Source organism: Mizuhopecten yessoensis, unplaced genomic scaffold (assembly GCF_002113885.1).
Source record: "Mizuhopecten yessoensis strain PY_sf001 unplaced genomic scaffold, ASM211388v2 scaffold5519, whole genome shotgun sequence".
Taxonomy (NCBI): domain Eukaryota; kingdom Metazoa; phylum Mollusca; class Bivalvia; order Pectinida; family Pectinidae; genus Mizuhopecten; species Mizuhopecten yessoensis.
Genome location: NW_018406089.1, coordinates 1,351,127 through 1,370,197, shown reverse-complemented (window position 1 = coordinate 1,370,197; position 19,071 = coordinate 1,351,127). Strand labels below are relative to the sequence as shown.

The following is a 19,071-nucleotide window of genomic DNA, read 5'->3' as shown; positions in this document are numbered from 1 at the left end:
AAAAATAACAACACTTTGTCAGGACCATGAGTCTATCATTCCTACAAACTTTAAGTTCAATCGGTCCAGCAGAACTTGACTTTAAGTTTGAAATACAATTTGGCTGCCAATGCCGCTATTTTGCTACTAAATTCTAATAGGCCGATCTCACTTAAAATTGGTCTAGGAATGATCAGCTCATGGTCCTGACAAAGTTAAGTTAACATTATACTATTTTTTACTCAAATTGGTACATATTTCAACAAAAAAAATAAATACTGTAGACTCAGGTGACCGTTAAGGCCCATGGGCCTCTTGTTCTTGTTTCTTAAGAATTTCATAATACATTTCCCTCAATTTATCACCAAACCCCTTTATAACGCCAGAATTAGTTTTGGAAAAATGGTAGCAGTATAACATGGTTTTACTGTATTTACAAAATAGTTGAGCTTTGTCAAGGGTAAAAGTAACTTGAATTTAGCAGAATTACAAAGAGTGGAAATAATTTATTTAAGCTCTCCCTCGGAGTTCAATGTGATGCAACGTACTACTTGAGAAAATATGACAAGAAATAAACAGGTGAATGTTGGGATGTCCAATAAAGTGGGTCTAAATAAAAACTGAGTTGGTAACATGTATAGCTGTCAAACCTCAATTTTACCAAAATTTACCAATCTCCGTCGAAACTCCATCATTCAAGTCTAAACTCACCCAAAACCTAAAATCTACACCCTGACAGTGGTCAAATAATCTCCAAGTTACTGCAGAGTGTAATGATCATAACAGGTGTGTCTGAATCAAATGAATGCTTTTTGGAGTTAATTGTGACACATAAATAGGGAAAAATAAATTGAGCAAAGCAGTTTTAAGTTTTTCACACTTTCTCCGTCATTGGGAATAGCAGTTTCAGTTTTACACACTTTCCCAGTCATTGGGAATGTACAATGTGAGAGATCTCCCTCATTGGAGGTTCCAGAGGTTGACCCCTATGAACATTTACACCCAAAATTATAACCCTAGGCATTGGTTAAGCATATATCAGTCTTGTATAATACCAAAATATGCCCCGTTGTACATGCTGCGTGTGGTTGACATCTCTTCAGGGACTTTACACTGCAGTGAATACTAGACAGCCCTACTGACATTCCTCTGATCTACGTTGATGTATGAGGTTCAGCTTGTTTGCTGAGTTTAAATAAACTAGTGTGTACATACATAAACAGAAATGTTTAGCCGAACAAGTCAACTTTGACTCCAACCCTCTTTAAAAACCAATAAGTCATGTTTTCTCAACTGTTTGCGGTATTTACATGGTATATCAAACGTCCACAATAAATATCCTCTGGCGTCTCAACCTTACGACGTCTTTGATGATATAGCCCTTTAAATGTATTTAATAAATAAACATGGTGTTGTGTTTTTGTTCATAAGTCTGTTTATCTTCATTGTACGAAGTTGTTTGCTCTTTTCCTTTTTATATACAGCCCATTCTGTTGATGCCTTAAACTTTACAGTCAGTTTCATACAATGACATTGTGTTACATTTAGGTTGATAAAAATGTGTATCTACTAATTAACTACTGGTTATTAACTGTTCTTCTCATTTACCATTTTGTTAATGCTGCATTCTTCACGGTCCAAGTTTCATTAGATGATAAGTGTCAGTGTTTCTCGTTAAGGTTAATAAATATAGGTATCTACTTCGTTTCTGGTTATTAAAGTCTGTTCTTCTCATTTCCCATTTTGTTGATGCTGTTATCTTCATTGTCCAAGTTTCATTTATAATAGCGTGACTGTTTCACGTTAAGGTTAATAAATATGTGTATCTATTCATTACTGGTTATAAACTGTTCTTCTCATTTCCCAATTTGTTGATCTTCACTGGATGATACCGTCACTGTTTTACTTTGAAGGTTAATAAGTATGTATATCTCCTTCATTGCTGGTTATTAATTGTTCGTTTTTTCATTCCCTGTTCCTGTTGGTGATTGTGCTGTGCAGTTTTCATTTGATTATTCCTACTGGTAAGTAAACTACACTTCTGTAAATTATTTTAATTTCGAGAGTACGTATTTTCACACTTTTTCTTCCCAAAAAGATATTAAATTTGAATTTTCAGAAAGAACAATAGCTGTTATAAGTTCTTTGTCTTATTGTGGTGGAATAGATATTTGGGAGATATTTGAATTTGTGAATTAAGGTTATATGTACCTCACACATTATACCTATAATTTGTGAATTAAGGTTATATGTACCTCACACATTAAGGTTATATGCTACCTTTCGTTTTATTACTGTGATTTGAGTTAGAAGTAAGGATATAACATGCTACTTCGCGTGTTTGATACCTGTGATTTGTGATAGAATTAAGGATATATACTACCTTAAATGGTATGACTAGGATTTGTATAAGAGTTGCCTCCCATAAAATATACTTCTTTACCTAAAGAGTCCTCAATTAATCAGCGGAGTCCAAATTGCAACTCATCATAAAGTATTTGACAAGTTTCTTAGTATGGAATTAATTTAGAAAGATTTGGGCATAAATCAGCAAGCCCTCTAATGCTATTAAATAAATTTATATATATATCATTATTTTGAGACGTAAACTAACTTTATCTACTTGTTTGTACAAAAGGTCCCATGATGGAATGGTGGAGACCGCTGAGGGTGTGTTGCAGGCCACACCTGGATCAAGCTATGCCAGTCAGCGTGAAGTGTTCGAAGATCTTGGTCAGGGCGTGCTTGACAATGCATTCGAAGGTAGGTTTTCATCTACGATTTATATTTCAAAGTTTAATCCATGGTAATAAAAAAGTCTTAAATTAGGCATTTCTTTGTCAACAAAAGTATGATGGATACCACTGCCAAACAACGATGAAATGGATACTTTTTCTGCATGACAAAAAGTGAATAACAGTTTTCTGAGTGTATAAATATAACAGAGCCAGATCTTACCCTCAAAAAGTTTAGACTTAACAAAAAGGGTATAGGTTAGTCTGGAGCTGGTGTGATTGGTGGCGTCTTCGTACCCCACTTCCGGTCATATTGAATTGGGTTATGGTGTTGCTATGAGACTAGTGTCTTCAGGACAAACAGAGTTAGGATAAGGCATAGATTAGGCCTGTGAGTTGTCTCCTTTGTTATTTGTTTCTATCCCTTCACTATATACTCCTACTCATTTTCCAATCTTTTCTTTGTCTGCTGGAAAACCGAAAACTTGGAAGTGAGGCAGACATAAAACTAAACCACTCCAACAAACAATCAAACAACCTATCCCTTGACCCCTAATCATAATATCAGGTCACTCGAACTAACTGAGCTACCTAATCTGTTGTGAATCTACTACAGTTATATCCAATCAGAAATTAAGGGGAGATAACTTTCAATGCATACTTGAGTTCAGTAGTAAGCTGATTTTATCGATTCTTGAATTTGTAATCGATAATCGGAATTCCAAAGGACAAACCTTCGGAATTCCAAAGGACAAACCTATGGAATTCCAAAGGACAAACCTATGGAATTCCAAAGGACAAACCTATGGAATTCCAAAGGACAAACCTATGGAATTCCAGAAATAATTGATCATCAGCCGACCACTAATTGTCAGTATTGTTATTGTAAGGTTAACTGGTAATTGTTTACTCCGAGCAAGGTTAAGCTCCAGCTATATATTAATGTACTTTATACATTATTTATCTGTGTCAGTTAGAGGCTAAAGTGCCTGAAAACAAGTTCAAAGGAGACAGGTCAGCAGGTCTGTGATACTGGTATAACATCTACTAATAATTACGTTCTGTCACTGGACATCGGTCAGTAAACACTATTTGTGGTAAACAACCCAACCTCTTCTCACTAATTTTCAATTAATATCCATCAATAAATTATCATTCTGTCAAAGTCGTTGTGGTAGGAACTTGATTGTGTTGTCTGTAGGGTTCATTAAGCTACGCTATCATATTTATGCTCAATATCTGTCAAAATGGCACCTATAGGGAAAAATTGTGTGATGTCATATCTCATACATTGCCACTATACCAGAGATACAAACATGGCAATTGAGTATGAAATGGATCTGGTCATGTCAACAATTTCAGTTTGTTGATCGCAGGTGTTCAATATGGCCATTATCCCCATAAACAACTTTGAGCTTACCTGTAAATAATATTTCAGATGAGGGAAGTTACACAAAACTGATGAAAATCAACATACCACAACCAAATAAAACACGAAAATTAGAAATAATTCAGTACTATTCCCATTAATTGAAATTAAAAGCTTATCAAGGTCTTTTTAACCCAGAAATCCTGGACCATTTTCTTTATCATTTGAATATTGCTGATCGATCAGTTTAATTGATGGATTAAATGTCTTACAGATTAATGTGATTGACTGACTATAACACAAATATAAATACGGCTTGTGATCGTTGGACTGCAAGGCATTTATAAAACTTGATTGATAGACTGGGCTGTAAAGCCTATCTTACAGATCCATTAATTGATGAACAGTAAGACCTGTCTTATATCCATGTGATTGATGGACTGCAAGACATTTATCTTATCAAAACTTGATTGATGGACTCTTAAGACATCAGGTTTAAAGTATAAGATATAATGTACCAGGGCCCACTTGTATAAAACATCTCAACTCGTGAGATTTCCTCAAGTCTAAGATTTCACATAGACAATACATTGCTTGTGATTTTCCTTAACTTTGAGATGTTTTATACAAGTGGGCCCATATCTATTAACCGGGCATTCATCCCTAAAGTCACATTTGAACCTTACCAAATCAAAGACTGGGCAAGTCCGGTTTAAATATGTAGGGGTGAATGAGTTGAGGCCTTTTCCCTTGAGAACAGTTCTTTGATAGGAATGTCTGGAGAGGAAGTGCCGGAGCCTGATGGCCAACATTTAAACCGTAGAACCATTTTGTTGGAATAAGGCCATACCGGTAATAGAATAATAGATATTAAACTGTAAAATGTATCTTGAAGATCGCTGTGATTGACAGACTGTAAGGTACATCAAGTTTTATAAAGATCCCTATGATTGACAGACTACACATCTTACATTCCCATTGTTTCTTGTCATGACAAGCCTTATCACTGATCTTGGTGTACAATTAACAATTTATATGTATTACACCTACGGACAGCCAGCTATAGATATAGATCTTATTTATATGTTACCCCGGCATTGATTTGTACAGCGTGTGATGAGTTTGCCACAATACTTTCACAACTCCTTACAAACACTTTGAGAACAATGCACTCAAGGATGGGCATCACAATTCAGACTAACTCCGGATCCCAGAGCAAGGATTATATAAGAGCAATAAACAGTAAACTAGTGCTGCATATGAAGCAGTGATGTCCTAACTAAATGGAATATATTTAGAATGTATTGGCATGATTACTTGAATTTCCAAAAGAACAATTACATGACCTTTAATATTTAGCTGATATTCAATACAACATCTAACAATTAAAATGAAATAATATAACGTAGATATGGGTATTTTATTCTTCAAAAGGTAATTCGTAAAAAAAAACTGGTTTTTTTTTCAGCATAATTATGAAAGTTCTCATTTCGGATTATTGTAACACAATTTTCCCATTTCAGTCAATCAGGCTATATACCCTCCCAAACAAACAAAAAATGAGAAAAAAACTTTTAGGATCCCCATGCTGCTACCAAAAACTGTTCTGTCACTTTTCTGTATAATTTCTGAAAGAAAAAACATAACTTGTAGGAATTCAATGAAAAAATTTAAGATGAAATGAACAACAGTTAATCAACAACAGTGTCTGGAGTTCGGAAACTTCAGTGGGGCTTCACCAGGACTTGAACCCTGGACCTCATACTGTTATACTGTCGCTCTAACCAACTGAGCTATCTAGCTAGTCAATGAAAGTGCATACAAAAAACACAATCTCCAGTGCTTTGCCTGCAGTGAGACAAGGATCTTTAAGGAAGAAGTCAGTGGATGGAAGGAAGGGATCAGAAAGAAAAGAAAGTTGTGGGAGAAAGAAAGGAATAAGAAAGATTAACAAATTGTGGGAGGAAGAAAGGAATAAGAAAGAAAGAAAAAATTGTGTCAGGAAGGAAGGAATAAGAAAAAAAAATTGTGGGAGGAAGGAAGCCAAGGAATAAAAATCATGCGACTTAATTTCCTTTTCCCCAGGTCAACTTTCAAAAATTCTAATGGATTTGGAAATGACTTCCCACTGTAAATGGACTTATTGTGTCCATTTAGTGTGCGTGCATTAGGACTAAATCGTGTCCAAACGGTGGGTTATTTAAACGTTGTCTGCAGCATATATTTGCAGTCTGTTCAGTGTTATCAAGTGTAAATACTTATATTATACACACACCATTGGCATGTTATTATAAGGGATATTTATTTGCTGTGTGCCGTTTAAATTTCGTTTTAATTGAGGATATATTGAGAAATGTGCGTAAATGTGCCCCTTAGAGGCAAGTCAATAAAACCAGTGTTGTTTGTGTTCGCTGTTATCAAATCTGCTTGGCTCTCTGTTATACTTGTATGTATGGTTTTGATATCAATTTCAAAATATTGAAAGTTTCCTTTCAGGAAGCTATCTAATTTCATACAACAAGCTAATAGTTAATCATAAATCAATAACATTTGTGATAGTAATGTGCATAGACAGTTAAAAATCATGATTCATTTTCTAACATTATAAGGTTACAAGCAACAAAAGTTGAAAATTTCAAAAAACTTCATCTTAAGATTTCCAAGGCCTTAAGTCACATCATTTGGCCATATAGTTTACAGATGTGAAGGCTATCAGATTTGTTCGAATAAATTACACCATTATTGACCTACATCTAAGGTCAAAGCTAGGGTCTAGTAGGGTTAAAATGTGGTCTGTAGCTTGCTGATATGTAGTTCTGTAAATTTTGTTATGCCCAGCCCTCCTCCCATGGTGTGTCCCTTTTATACCCTATCCCACCCCTTTCTGTCCTGATTTATTGTCATAGCTTTACTGATTTCATTTCTTAACAGATTTTCATCAAAGTTTATACTTAATCACGTATGAGAATAACCTCAGATGATCACTTCCTATTTATAGGTCAGTCTTTGCTACTTTGTCATCAGATACATTGCCAACAGTGTAATTACTTCAGGGGAAAGGGCGAATTCATGTCTTACAGACGTTTCCAGTTCAGATGATTGACTTAACCCCACATTCCCACCAAGCTCCTATTTAGGGCTTTCAATGTGATTGCTACAGCCCCTATGGGCCTCTTGCTTTAATATGTTGTGATCATGCGTCCAAAAACCAGGTCCATTTTATAAACATTGCTATATAAACAAAATTTTAAAAAGCTGTGTTCATTTTCCTGAACAAATTTTACACGCCCTGACATATGATATAACAACTAGACATTTGTTTTAATTTACCCGGAAGTAGTTTGTATCACAATGGACTCTTTTCTGCTATAAAAGGTAACGATACCTGCTGGAACCCGACACATACCATTGATTTTATCTGAAATTGTGTATTTACCTGCAGCCATGGTAAAGCAGCCATTGTATTGGTCGTTCTTGCTAGAGTCGTGTAGTTAGAATTAAATATTTACTGGAAATCCTCGTCAACCAGATACAATGACAATGCAGAACAGAAACGAAACATTTGTATATAAATAATGCATAATGTCAAGGTTTACCCAAATATATGAATTTGTCTAAAGTCCTTGATAAAAATTTGTTAAAAACACTATGTGGAATGATATCTTACCACTGGGGACAGGTTATTTCAGATGCAGAAATATATCGCACGTAGACAAGAAAATCTTAATGTTGTGTATGTAAACTACAGAACATTTTTAACAATAGGTACATAATGTATGATGGAATAGAAACAATGTTTTAAAGTAGAAAGAACGAGTGTCCTCTGTTGTACCTCCAATGAAAAAGAGTTCTAATTTTGTTAGCTCACCGGGTCCGAAGGACCAAGGTGAGCTTATGCCATACTGTGGTATCCGTCGTCCGTCCGTCGTTTGACTGTGGTCCCTCCGTCCCTCCGTCCCTCGTCCCTCGTCCGTATGTCAACAATTTCTTCAAATGACTTCTTTTTCTTAACCACTGATTGAAATTTAACTAAATTTGACTGGAAGCATCTCTAGGTGGTAGGGATTCAAAATTGTACAAATGGTGGGGCAATTTGGCTATAATGCTATAGACGACTTTTTCTGTAGAACTATGCAACAGATATCAATCATATTTGGTCAAAAGCATTCATGGGAGGCGGGGATTCAAAATTGTACAAATGGTGGGGCTGAGGTGCAGGGCCAAAAAGGGTTATTTAGCCATAATGCTTTAAGCGACTTCTCTGGATTTAAGAGATGAATATCAACCATATTTAAGTGGAAGCATCCCTAGGTAGTGGAGATTCGAAAATGTACAAATGGTGGGGCTAACCCCCCTCCCCATGGGGGCTGAGGGGCTGGGCCAAAAGGGGGCAATTTGTCTATATTGCTATGAACGACTTCTTCTGTAGAACCATTCACTGGATATCAATCATATTTGATCAAAAGCATTCATGGGAGATGGGATTCAAAATTGTATAAATGGTGTGGCTAACCCCCAAGGAGGCTGAGGGGTGGGGTCAATAAGGACTTTTTGGCATTATTGCTTTAAGCGACTTCTTCTCTGGAACTAAGAGGCTGGAAACCAATACTCATTATAGATGGAAGGGTCTTGAGGTGCTTTATCAAAGTTGTGAATTTCATGACCCCCAGACTCCATGTTTGCCCCTAGGGAGGGGGCGAAGTATACTATATTTTTAGCTCACCTGGCCCGAAGGGTAGACCTATTCACTTTCACTACAGGACTATAAGAACTCCAATATTCAACATGGTTTCTTATCATGGCATCTATGATACGGACGAGCAAATTTAAACAATAGCAAATCAATTTTATAATCCCCAGTTCACCTTAAAAGGTCTGCTCTTGCTGCTACCTACTGTATAAATGGTGCTATTGCCACTTGTTATTGTGATTTCCGTGTAATGAAGAGTTGATGCTACCTGCTGTATAAATGGTGCTATTGCCACTTGCTATTGTGATTTCCGTGTAATGAAGAGTTGATGCTACCTGCTGTATAAATGGTGCTATTGCCACTTGTTATTGTGATTTCCGGGTGATGTAGAGTTGATGCTACCTACTGTATAAATGGTGCTATTGCCAGTTTCTATTGTGATTTCTGTGTGATGTAGAGTTGATGCTACCTACTGTATAAATGGTGCTATTGCCACTTGTTATTGTGATTTCCGTGTGATGTAGAGTTGATGCTACCTACTATATAAATGGTGCTATTGCCACTTGCTATTGTGATTTCCATGTGATGTGGAGTTGATGCTACCTACTGTATAAATGGTGCTATTGCCACTTGCTATTGTGATTTCTGTGTGATGTAGAGTTGATGCTACCTTCTGTATAAGTGGTGCTTTTGCCACTTGCTATTGTGATTTCCGTGTGATGTAAAGTTGCTGCTACCTACTGTATAAATGGTGCTATTGCCACTTTCTATTGTGATTTCTGTGTGATGTAGAGTTGATGCTACCTTCTGTATAAGTGGTGCTTTTGCCACTTGCTATTGTGATTTCTGTGTGATGTAGAGTTGATGCTACCTTCTGTATAAGTGGTGCTTTTGCCACTTGCTATTGTGATTTCTGTGTGATGTAGAGTTGATGCTACCTACTGTATAAGTGGTGCTTTTGCCACTTGCTATTGTGATTTCCGTGTGATGTAGAGTTGCTGCTACCTACTGTATGAATGGTGCTATTGCCACTGGCGATTGTGATTTCCGTGTGATGTAGAGTTGATGCTACCTACTGTATAAATGGCGCTATTGCCACTTGCTATTGTGATTTCTGTTTGATGTAGAGTTGCTGCTACCTACTGTATGAATGGTGCTATTGCCACTGGCGATTGTGATTTCCGTGTGATGTAGAGTTGCTGTTACCTACTGTATAAATGGTGCTATTGCCATTTGCTATTGTGATTTCCGTGTGATGTGGAGTTGATGCTACCTACTGTATAAATGGAGCTATTGCCACTTTTGCTATTGTGATTTCCGTGTGATGTGGAGTTGATGCTACCTACTGTATAAATGGCGCTATTGCCACTTGCTATTGTGATTTCTGTTTGATGTAGAGTTGCTGCTACCTACTGTATGAATGGTGCTATTGCCACTGGCGATTGTGATTTCCGTGTGATGTAGAGTTGCTGCTTCCTTCTGTATAAATGGTGCTATTGCCACTTGCTTTTGTGATTTCTGTGTTATGTAGGGTTGATGCTTCCTACTGTATAAATGGTGCTATTGCCACTTTTTATTGTGATTTCCGTGTGATGTAGAGTTGATGCTACCCACTGTATAAATGGTGCTATTGCCACTTGCTATTGCGATTTCCGTGTGATGTAAAGTTGCTGCTACCTACTGTATAAATGGTGCTATTGCCATTTGCTATTGTGATTTCCGTGTGATGTAGAGTTGCTGTTACCTACTGTATAAATGGTGCTATTGCCACTTGTTATTGTAATTTCCGTGTGATGTAGAGTTGATGCTACCTTCTGTATAAGTGGTGCTTTTGCCACTTGTTATTGTGATTTCCGTGTGACGTAGAGTTGATGCTACCTACTGTATAACTGGTGCTATTGCCACTTGCTATTGTGATTCCTGTGTGATGTAGAGTTGCTGCTACCTGCTGTATAAATGGTGCTATTGCCACTTGTGATTGTGATTTCTGTGTGATGTAGAGTTGATGCTACCTCCTGTATCAGTGGTGCTTTTGCCACTTGCTATTGTGATTGCCGTGTGATGTAGAGTTGCTGCTACCTACTGTATAAATGGTGCTATTGCCACTTGCTTTTGTGATTTCTGTGTGATGTAGGGTTGATGCTACCTACTGTATAAATGGTGCTATTGCCATTTGCTATTGTGATTTCCGTGTGATGTAGAGTTGATGCTACCTACTGTGTAAATGGTGCTATTGCCACTTGCTTTTGGGATTTCTGTGTGATGTAGGGTTGATGCTACCTACTGTATATATGGTGCTATTGCCACTTGTTATTGTGCTTTCCGTGTGATGTAGAGTTGATTCTACCTACTGTATAAATGGGGCTATTGCCACTTGTTATTGTGATTTCCGTGTGATGTAGAGTTGAAGCTATCTTAGTAGACAAGCTAGAGTATATCTCACAGTATTTAATTTCTTAGTTTTGCTAAGGTAGAGAGTCCAAGAAATGTTTTATACCGCCAATGAAAAAGATTTCCAATTTGTTTGGCATTTGTTTGACCTGAAGCTGTTGAAACAAAAGTAATAACTGTATATTATATTATTTCCTTTTTTTAAATCATCAAACCATGGGAATTCAATATCAGACCTTTTGAATATATGGCATGTACATGTAGCTTGTCCAATATGCTACCGGTCATGGTATTAATTATGTGGGGGCCACGGTGGCCAAGTGGTTAAGATGTCTGACATTCTGCTACCACTAGCCCTCCACCACTGGGTCGCGGGTTCTAGACCCATGTTGGGCAGTCACCAGGTACTTGCAGTAGGTCAGTGGTTTTTCTCCGGGAATTCCAGCTTTAATCCACCACCAAAACTGGCACGTCCTTAAATGACCATAGCTGTCAATAGGACATAAAACACACAAAAAAAAACAAATTTAATCATGTCAGGTGTTTTTTTTTGCATCATAAAATCTACATATTTATATAGTCACCTGGACATCTTAATGTTGAATAGTAGAGAATCTAGTTCACGTGGATTTTGGATTAATGAGTACTGTATATACTATATTTCATAGATTTTCAACATTCTTTAGCCTAAGCTACTTCTGTCATTATACCCCCGCAACAAAGTTGCGGGGGTATAATGCGGGCTTGGAGTTATGCCCCTTTGCATGAATGATCGGTATTTTGTGTAGTTAACTTAAGCTCTGGCCTTTTTTGGGGGGATTTCGACCATTTTTGGTGGAGTTATGCGCCTTTGTGCGAAATACTTGTTACTGGTGGGAGACTATATTGCTTTGCCTTAGTAAGCCTTTAGCTTACAGGTCTGGTTTATATAGAAGCAGGGGTATTAGTTAGCCTTTAAAGGCCTCACACAACTAAATAATTTACTATATGTTATTACCAAACATTTTAGCTAATAACTTTAATATTTGAAGTTCAAGACTAGTGACAACTGTCTAGATTCATAAATACTGCATATCTTGCAAAGGCTACAAAATGACTTTTTTGGTAGGTTTAGTGGCATATTGGAGTGTCACAGCGCCAAGAAGTTGACAACCGGAAGTTTACAAGCAAAACCGGTGACCCAAAACAGAAACGCCCCCAGACATTTTGCCCCTGTGCAAATCCGCACACAGACATGGAAATACATGTATATCAAAAGTATATATTTTTCAAAAGTTAAATACCTGAACATTTCATTTATCTAACAACCTGTCATCAGTTCCTTATTAAACTCCTTCAGTGGCCCAGTAATTAGCCGGAACTTATTTTAGATAGGAACTACAAACGTATGAAATACTTGCTGATTGGCTGATTTAGTTGTGTGAGTCCTTTTTTAGCTAACAGTTCTAGTTAAGGACAGTCCTGGAAAATGGAGACACAACCAACTATTTGTTGGGCAAATTTTACCAGTGGTTTTGGGAACACTCCTATTTAGTCTCCCAGATCTGTTTACCCGGTATACTGCACAGTAGAGATCTAAAGCAAGATTAGCTGTTGATTGCAGTGGTTTGTGTGGCATTCTCCCTAACATAGATTAATTAATCAATTGAAATAATCATAGGAGAGTCCTGATTGATTAATGCCGGGTCGGTTAGAAATGACTTTGATGTTGGGCATACGTATAGAGCCGCTGGTTATATTTCATTTTATATATAGCATCTGACATCCTTGATCAGACATTTCACAGCTGACAGCGACTGGCAGGAATATTGATGTACCCGTCACACCGTGTCACAAAAACACGGGCGGCAGTCACTTCTATAACTACAGCGTCACACTCCCCGGTGACGTCAAGCTTTAAAGGTGTAAATTAGGTATGTAATGATCGGTACAGGATACGGAGGATTATGTGAAAGTCACCGGGACGACGCCCTGGTCAACATGAGCTTATCAAATATCGATGAATAAAAACATATATGTATATCAGTGCTGATCTTGTTGCTAGGACAGAACAAACACGGGACAACAGATCTATTTCTCTTGAATGCTTGAGTTTATTGATTCTCTTAAACTAATACACTGCCCGAGATCAGACTTTACATAATCTGTAGACCGTTCAATATCCGTCATAACTAACCTTCAATCTGGCTTAGTAGATGACAAAATGTATACCCCCGCAATGAAGATAGTAACGTACCCCTGCAATGAAGATAGTAACGTACCCCCGCAATAAAGATAGTAACGTCGGTACCCCCGCAATGAAGATAGTAACATACTCCCGCAATGAAGATAGTAACGTACTTCCGCAATGAAGATAGTAACGTACCCCCGCAATAAAGATAGTAACGTACCCCCGCAATGAAGATAGTAACATACTCCCGCAATGAAGATAGTAACGTACTTCCGCAATGAAGATAGTAACGTACCCCTGCAATGAAGATAGTAACGTACCCCCGCAATGAAGAAAAATATGTACCCCCTCAATGAAGATAGTAATGTACCCTCGCAATGAAGAGAAATATGTACCCCCGCAATGAAGATAAATACGTACCCCTGTAATGAAGATAGTTGGGGAGGGGAGGTAGACAGGGGAATCAATATGTTTGTCAAGACTGCTTTTCCCAAATGAATTTGATTATATATTACCAATTCGTACATATTTTATACCTTTGTGAACAAACGCTTGTCCTTTGTCGGATGAAGGTGACAGGGTACGTTACACACTAGTCACCGAAACGTCACACGACTATATATGACATCTTGGTGAGATTTTGTATTTAGCTCCATTTCTCTGATCTCTGATGCTTCAAGCCCCACACTCTTTGAACTTTATGGAACAACAACTTTAAATGACATGAGGTCACTGTAATCTTTATTTCCTGCTTCACTCACTTTGATGGTGATAAACCTTGCTTTTAGCTCCGTTTTCATCAAACTGGGTGCAGGGCCATACTTCACCAGCACGTTCTGTTTGATCATTATATTGTAAAATGTATCTCCAATATTGAACTGTTAAATACATATCACAATTTTAGCATTATCCAGTTCTAAATACAATAGAACCCATTCTTTGTTCTTTAAACAGGTACCGTACTGATCGATGTACTTGTATATATAGCCTGGCGTGATACAAAACCAGAAAGTTCAAGCACTCTATCTGATATCGGCACCATTGTGACATAGGCTCTAACTCACACAGCTGAATGTTCGTTTTCAATGGCACTTTTATTGACTCTGATGTGACGACAGATTATATTCCATGAACAAGGCAAGCAGTTATGTCTGCTGCAGCAATTTATTCTCTGATGTAAATCTGTCAACCTGTGACGTTTGTTTCGTGTGTAGGTCTTTATGTTTATTTCGAAGAGCAGGAAGAATATTTACATGAATGCTACATTATATGTCTGATATTTTCATCCTAGTTGCTAGGAGATGACAGAGCTTCCTGCATTATTTTGAAATATCGCAGGCTGTAATATCAATCGTGTTGAATAAAACATGATTTAATGTCAGTAAATTAGGTTTTGTTCCTTTGTCATAACTTGATGGATGACAATGATGATTATGATGTCATACATGATCACGAAATTTGAAATATCAAGTAAAACAAAAGAATAGATAAATGTCACCCTCCTTTGGATGTTGATATTGAAGCATCTGTGCCTGAGACACCTTGCCAATATATTGATCATTAGATGTATGGTCTTACTTACTACAGCAAGTGTTTCTCTTGCTTCTTACATTTTTAAATATGAGTTTGGGAGAGCTTTAAAGGGAGTCTATAGTAAAAAAACAAGTTGCGTTGAATTGATCAAAACAGCAATAGCTTGTGCGTCAGTATACTGACTTAAAGATGGCCTACAATGTGTATTGATCAAGTGATTCCTGCTGAAAATTTTAGAAAATATGTATTGATAAATTGTACACTTCATGCACTGTAAAATAAGAATAAGAGAGAGTATCGTTTCCTTTGTTTAGTTTTGGCCCTGGGGTATTTTTATACAAATTTGTCTTCTGTTGAATTTGCCATCCCATTAAAGATGGCACCCCCCTAATTTAATTTTGAAATACTAATTTTTGAAAAGTTCAGAGCGCTATTGAAGAAGCCATCAAGTTGGAAACATTGAAAATGGGCGAAGTATACATTTTGATCAATTTGAGATTGAAATAATTCTCATAACACATTCACATGACATATTTGCCATTTTATCTCAGACAAGTTTGATAAAGTGTGTAAAAACAAATTTAAACAAACGAAATAGAAATACGCCACTAATGATATTTTTATATTGTTTCAGGCTACAATTGTTCATTGTTCGCCTATGGCCAGACAGGCTCCGGAAAGTCCTACTCCATGGTCGGATATGGTGCGAATCGGTAAGGCAGTCATTGAAAATTTGTGTATTAATTAACATTTTATAAAAACTTGATTTGTATCCAGGCCATTGGTTATAAAATATGAACACTTACATGTTTTTGATAGTTATGCCTTTCTTTGTTTCATAACCCATGTGTAATGGATGCCAACGTGGGTGGGCCTATTACCAGTCATAGGCTTATTGCCAGATAAATAATGTTATCAGAAGTGTTCATTGTTGAAGTAAAACCCTAAATAATCGTAACACCTGTACAATACACCCTTCCATTAAGTCTCACTGTGCAAATTTCTCCATGTAAAGTTAAGCAGTTTTACCGTATTTGACCTCAAATAAGCCCTCGCTCGCAAATAAGCCCCCTTCCCCACTTTGGCAAACGTCCTGGGAACAGGGTAGGTGCCTGCCATTAAGCACCATCCCTAATTTTGTCTCTCTTAAAAAATGTATGTGAATTTTGTTTATGAACAAAAGCGAATTAGCAAACTGGATGCAGTAAAAAATTAACCCAAGTTAAAATTTTACGAATAATCATGTCACTGAATTGCACAACAGTAAATACTATGTAGTGACCTGTACTCTACTGTGATTCTGTATTGGTTTTTAAGAAAGGATTTTGTAATTATGTATTCATTAAATAACTAAGGATGAATGGTATAACAAATTATAATGGAATATGATGTAAACATAACAAAATGTCAAGTTATCTAGATGGCTGAACTTAGAACAAAATAGCATTCTGCTGCTGAAAGAACACCATGCTTTCTTTCATATATTTAATTAACTGTCTATTCTGACTGAGAAGGTTTTAGTGTGTTTGTCATTTGCTTTAGACAGGTTTCACTTTATATTTTCCATGTTAACACATATCTGATGTTTTTCTTCAGGGGCATTGTACCTATTACCTGTGATGAGTTATTTAAAACCATGGCAACAAATGCAGATGCAAATAAGGTAAAAGGTCCTATTAATAGCCCACATCCTTACATGACCTAAGCTGTTAATAGGATGTTAAATAAAATAAAACCAAACCAAACCTATTACAAGGTAAATTTATTTAATCATGATTTGCTGATGGTTTTCAAAATTACGAAGACGATAAAAGATTATTTAATAAAGTAATTTCTATCATTTCTGTGTGTGTAAGATAGAGCTGTCCAGGATAATAAAGTAATTTCTATCATTTCTGTGTGTGTAAGATAGAGCTGTCCAGGATAATAAAGTAATTTCTATCATTTCTGTGTGTGTAAGATGGAGCTGTCCAGGATAATAAAGTAGTTTCTATCATTTCTGTGTGTGTAAGATAGAGCTGTCCAGGATAATAAAGGGGCATAAGAAAATTTCTATCTTGCACAACATTTTACTTGACGTGACGTCACAATGGCTCAACAATGACGTCACAAATTTCGATGCCGCAATGCGGATTAGGCGATGTAATGAAATTAAAACCTTTTAGGATATATTACGTCTGCGTATTGCAGACTTATTTTCTCTTGTGAGCAGGTATTGATTGTTACGTCATTGGTTTGTGAGAGTAACGTCATCAATTTTTGAGAAAACGACGTAATTTTCTCACACAAACCAATGACGTAACAATCAATAACTTATCCCAAGAGAAGATAACTCTGCAATACGCAAAGACGGAATTGACAGTACACATAAGAAATATGAGATTAATTTGTCTGCGCAAAATATATGGTATGCTTAATCTCACTGACAGATTCGTTTTTTGTCAAAAAAGCTAAGGGGAAAAGTTGATATTTTCAAAATGTAGCCAGTCCAAACAGATTTTCATGGTTTCTGAGCTTATTCTGGTAGTTTGAATGAGAGAAAACTACTCTTTCATGTCCATGGGTGTAGGATAAGGAAATTCCACCCTCAGGATTTTTAAATTTGGCAAAACCTTTTTGGCAAAGCCTCGGGTTTTACCAAATTTGAAACCCTTCGAGTGGAATTTCCCTATTCTACACCCCTGGACTTGAAAGAGCCTTATAATATTGTAATAAGTGTTGTTATAATCATATTTTTTGTATGTCCAATACTTAATTGTATGTCATTCTTAAACAGATCACAAAATCTTAACACAAACAGTTATAATTTATAATAATTTTTCACCATTTAACTCATTCACCTCTGAAGACACATTTGAACTCTTCCAATTCAAAGGTTGGAATAGTTCATTATGAAGTTTTAGGGGTGGATGAGTTCAAAGGCATACATGGAATCATATATAGAAGTTGTTAAGAGTTGTCTTCCTTGTATTTTCAGAGGTTTGAGGTGACGTTTTCCATGTTGGAGATTTACAATGAACAGGTGCGGGATCTCTTGTCTCGTGAAAATCCAAAGGGAGGGCTTCAGGTCCGACAAAACCCCAAACTAGGCTATTTCTACGTGGAAGGCCTAAAGAAAGTCCCTGTAGGCAGCTATGCAGAAATTGAAAAGAGAATGGACCAAGGTTTGTATATGAAACAAATTAATCTTATTCTCATAGATATATAAGTAAATTTCCAACAGAGGATGTAATTATATAACTATCAGAATAGATATCATTGTAAAATAAATGATGTCTTTACTTTTGTGGTAAAATGGCTGTTACCGGCTTCAAGAAGAGGAAATAATTTTGCAGCAACGATCAACTGTCGCATCGATATTACAACATGTTACGTTGTAAAAGAGTGTTTTATATGGAATTCAGAAGAATTTCAGAAGAAAATACATCTAACCATAGTGACTACAAGTAGTGAAGTTACATTTTTATGAGGTTTTTAATTTAAAACTTCTTTTTAATCATAAAAAGTAACACTGATAAAAGACAGGATCACATAGTGTCTTAGATCAATGGTGACAGCTTTCATTTCTGGATATAAAGGAAATCGTCCTGACAGTTGCTCACCCTCCAGAGTACCTTGATTTAAAGGAAATCGTCCTGACAGTTGCTCACCCTCCAGAGTACCTTGATTTAAAGGAAATCGTCCTGACAGTTGCTCACCCTCCAGAATACCTTGTTTTAAAGGAAATCGTCCTGACAGTTGCTCACCCTCCAGAGTACCTTGATTTAAAGGAAATCGTCCTGACAGTTGCTCACCCTCCAGAGTACCTTGTTTCGTCTCCAATTAAATGTCGACACTCCTGATGCCTCTCCATTGTTTTGATACGTCTTTAGTTACTGCTGCTGCTAGATTTTGTACTTCACGTGTGATGACGTGAATTCAGATTTTGTATTTCACTTTTGGGAACATCGGTAGCTGCAGTGATCGCTAACATGCACAGTCATTTCTACTGTGTGCAATTAAGCATGAGCTTCAGAACACTCACTCTCTCAAGAAGTTCGGTTCAATCCCCAGCGGTGGTAAAAAAAGAGAGTGATGTCTAATAGGGTTAACTGTTATCCCTCTGATGATCGACACAGTGGTATTACCCTGCGAGTTTTCCTCCACCACGAAAACGTCATTTGTTCCCTTAGCGTCGTCGTATAGAAGCTATACAGAGCTTAAA

The 19,071-nt window shown here is 36.8% G+C and overlaps 1 protein-coding gene across 7 annotated transcripts in view; it reads left to right on the top strand.

The window, feature by feature from the left end:
* Positions 1-19,071, top strand: part of LOC110450834 (kinesin-like protein KIF28P) — a 103,066-nt gene that overhangs the window by 33,278 nt on the left and 50,717 nt on the right. For all 7 annotated transcript variants that reach the window (XM_021498602.1, XM_021498601.1, XM_021498600.1 and 4 more), the window contains exons 5-9: positions 1,981-2,003; positions 2,618-2,742; positions 15,502-15,580; positions 16,464-16,530; positions 17,845-18,031. In XM_021498602.1, coding sequence (XP_021354277.1) covers positions 1,981-2,003; positions 2,618-2,742; positions 15,502-15,580; positions 16,464-16,530; positions 17,845-18,031 — 481 coding nt within the window. The remainder of the gene's footprint in view (positions 1-1,980; positions 2,004-2,617; positions 2,743-15,501; positions 15,581-16,463; positions 16,531-17,844; positions 18,032-19,071) is intronic.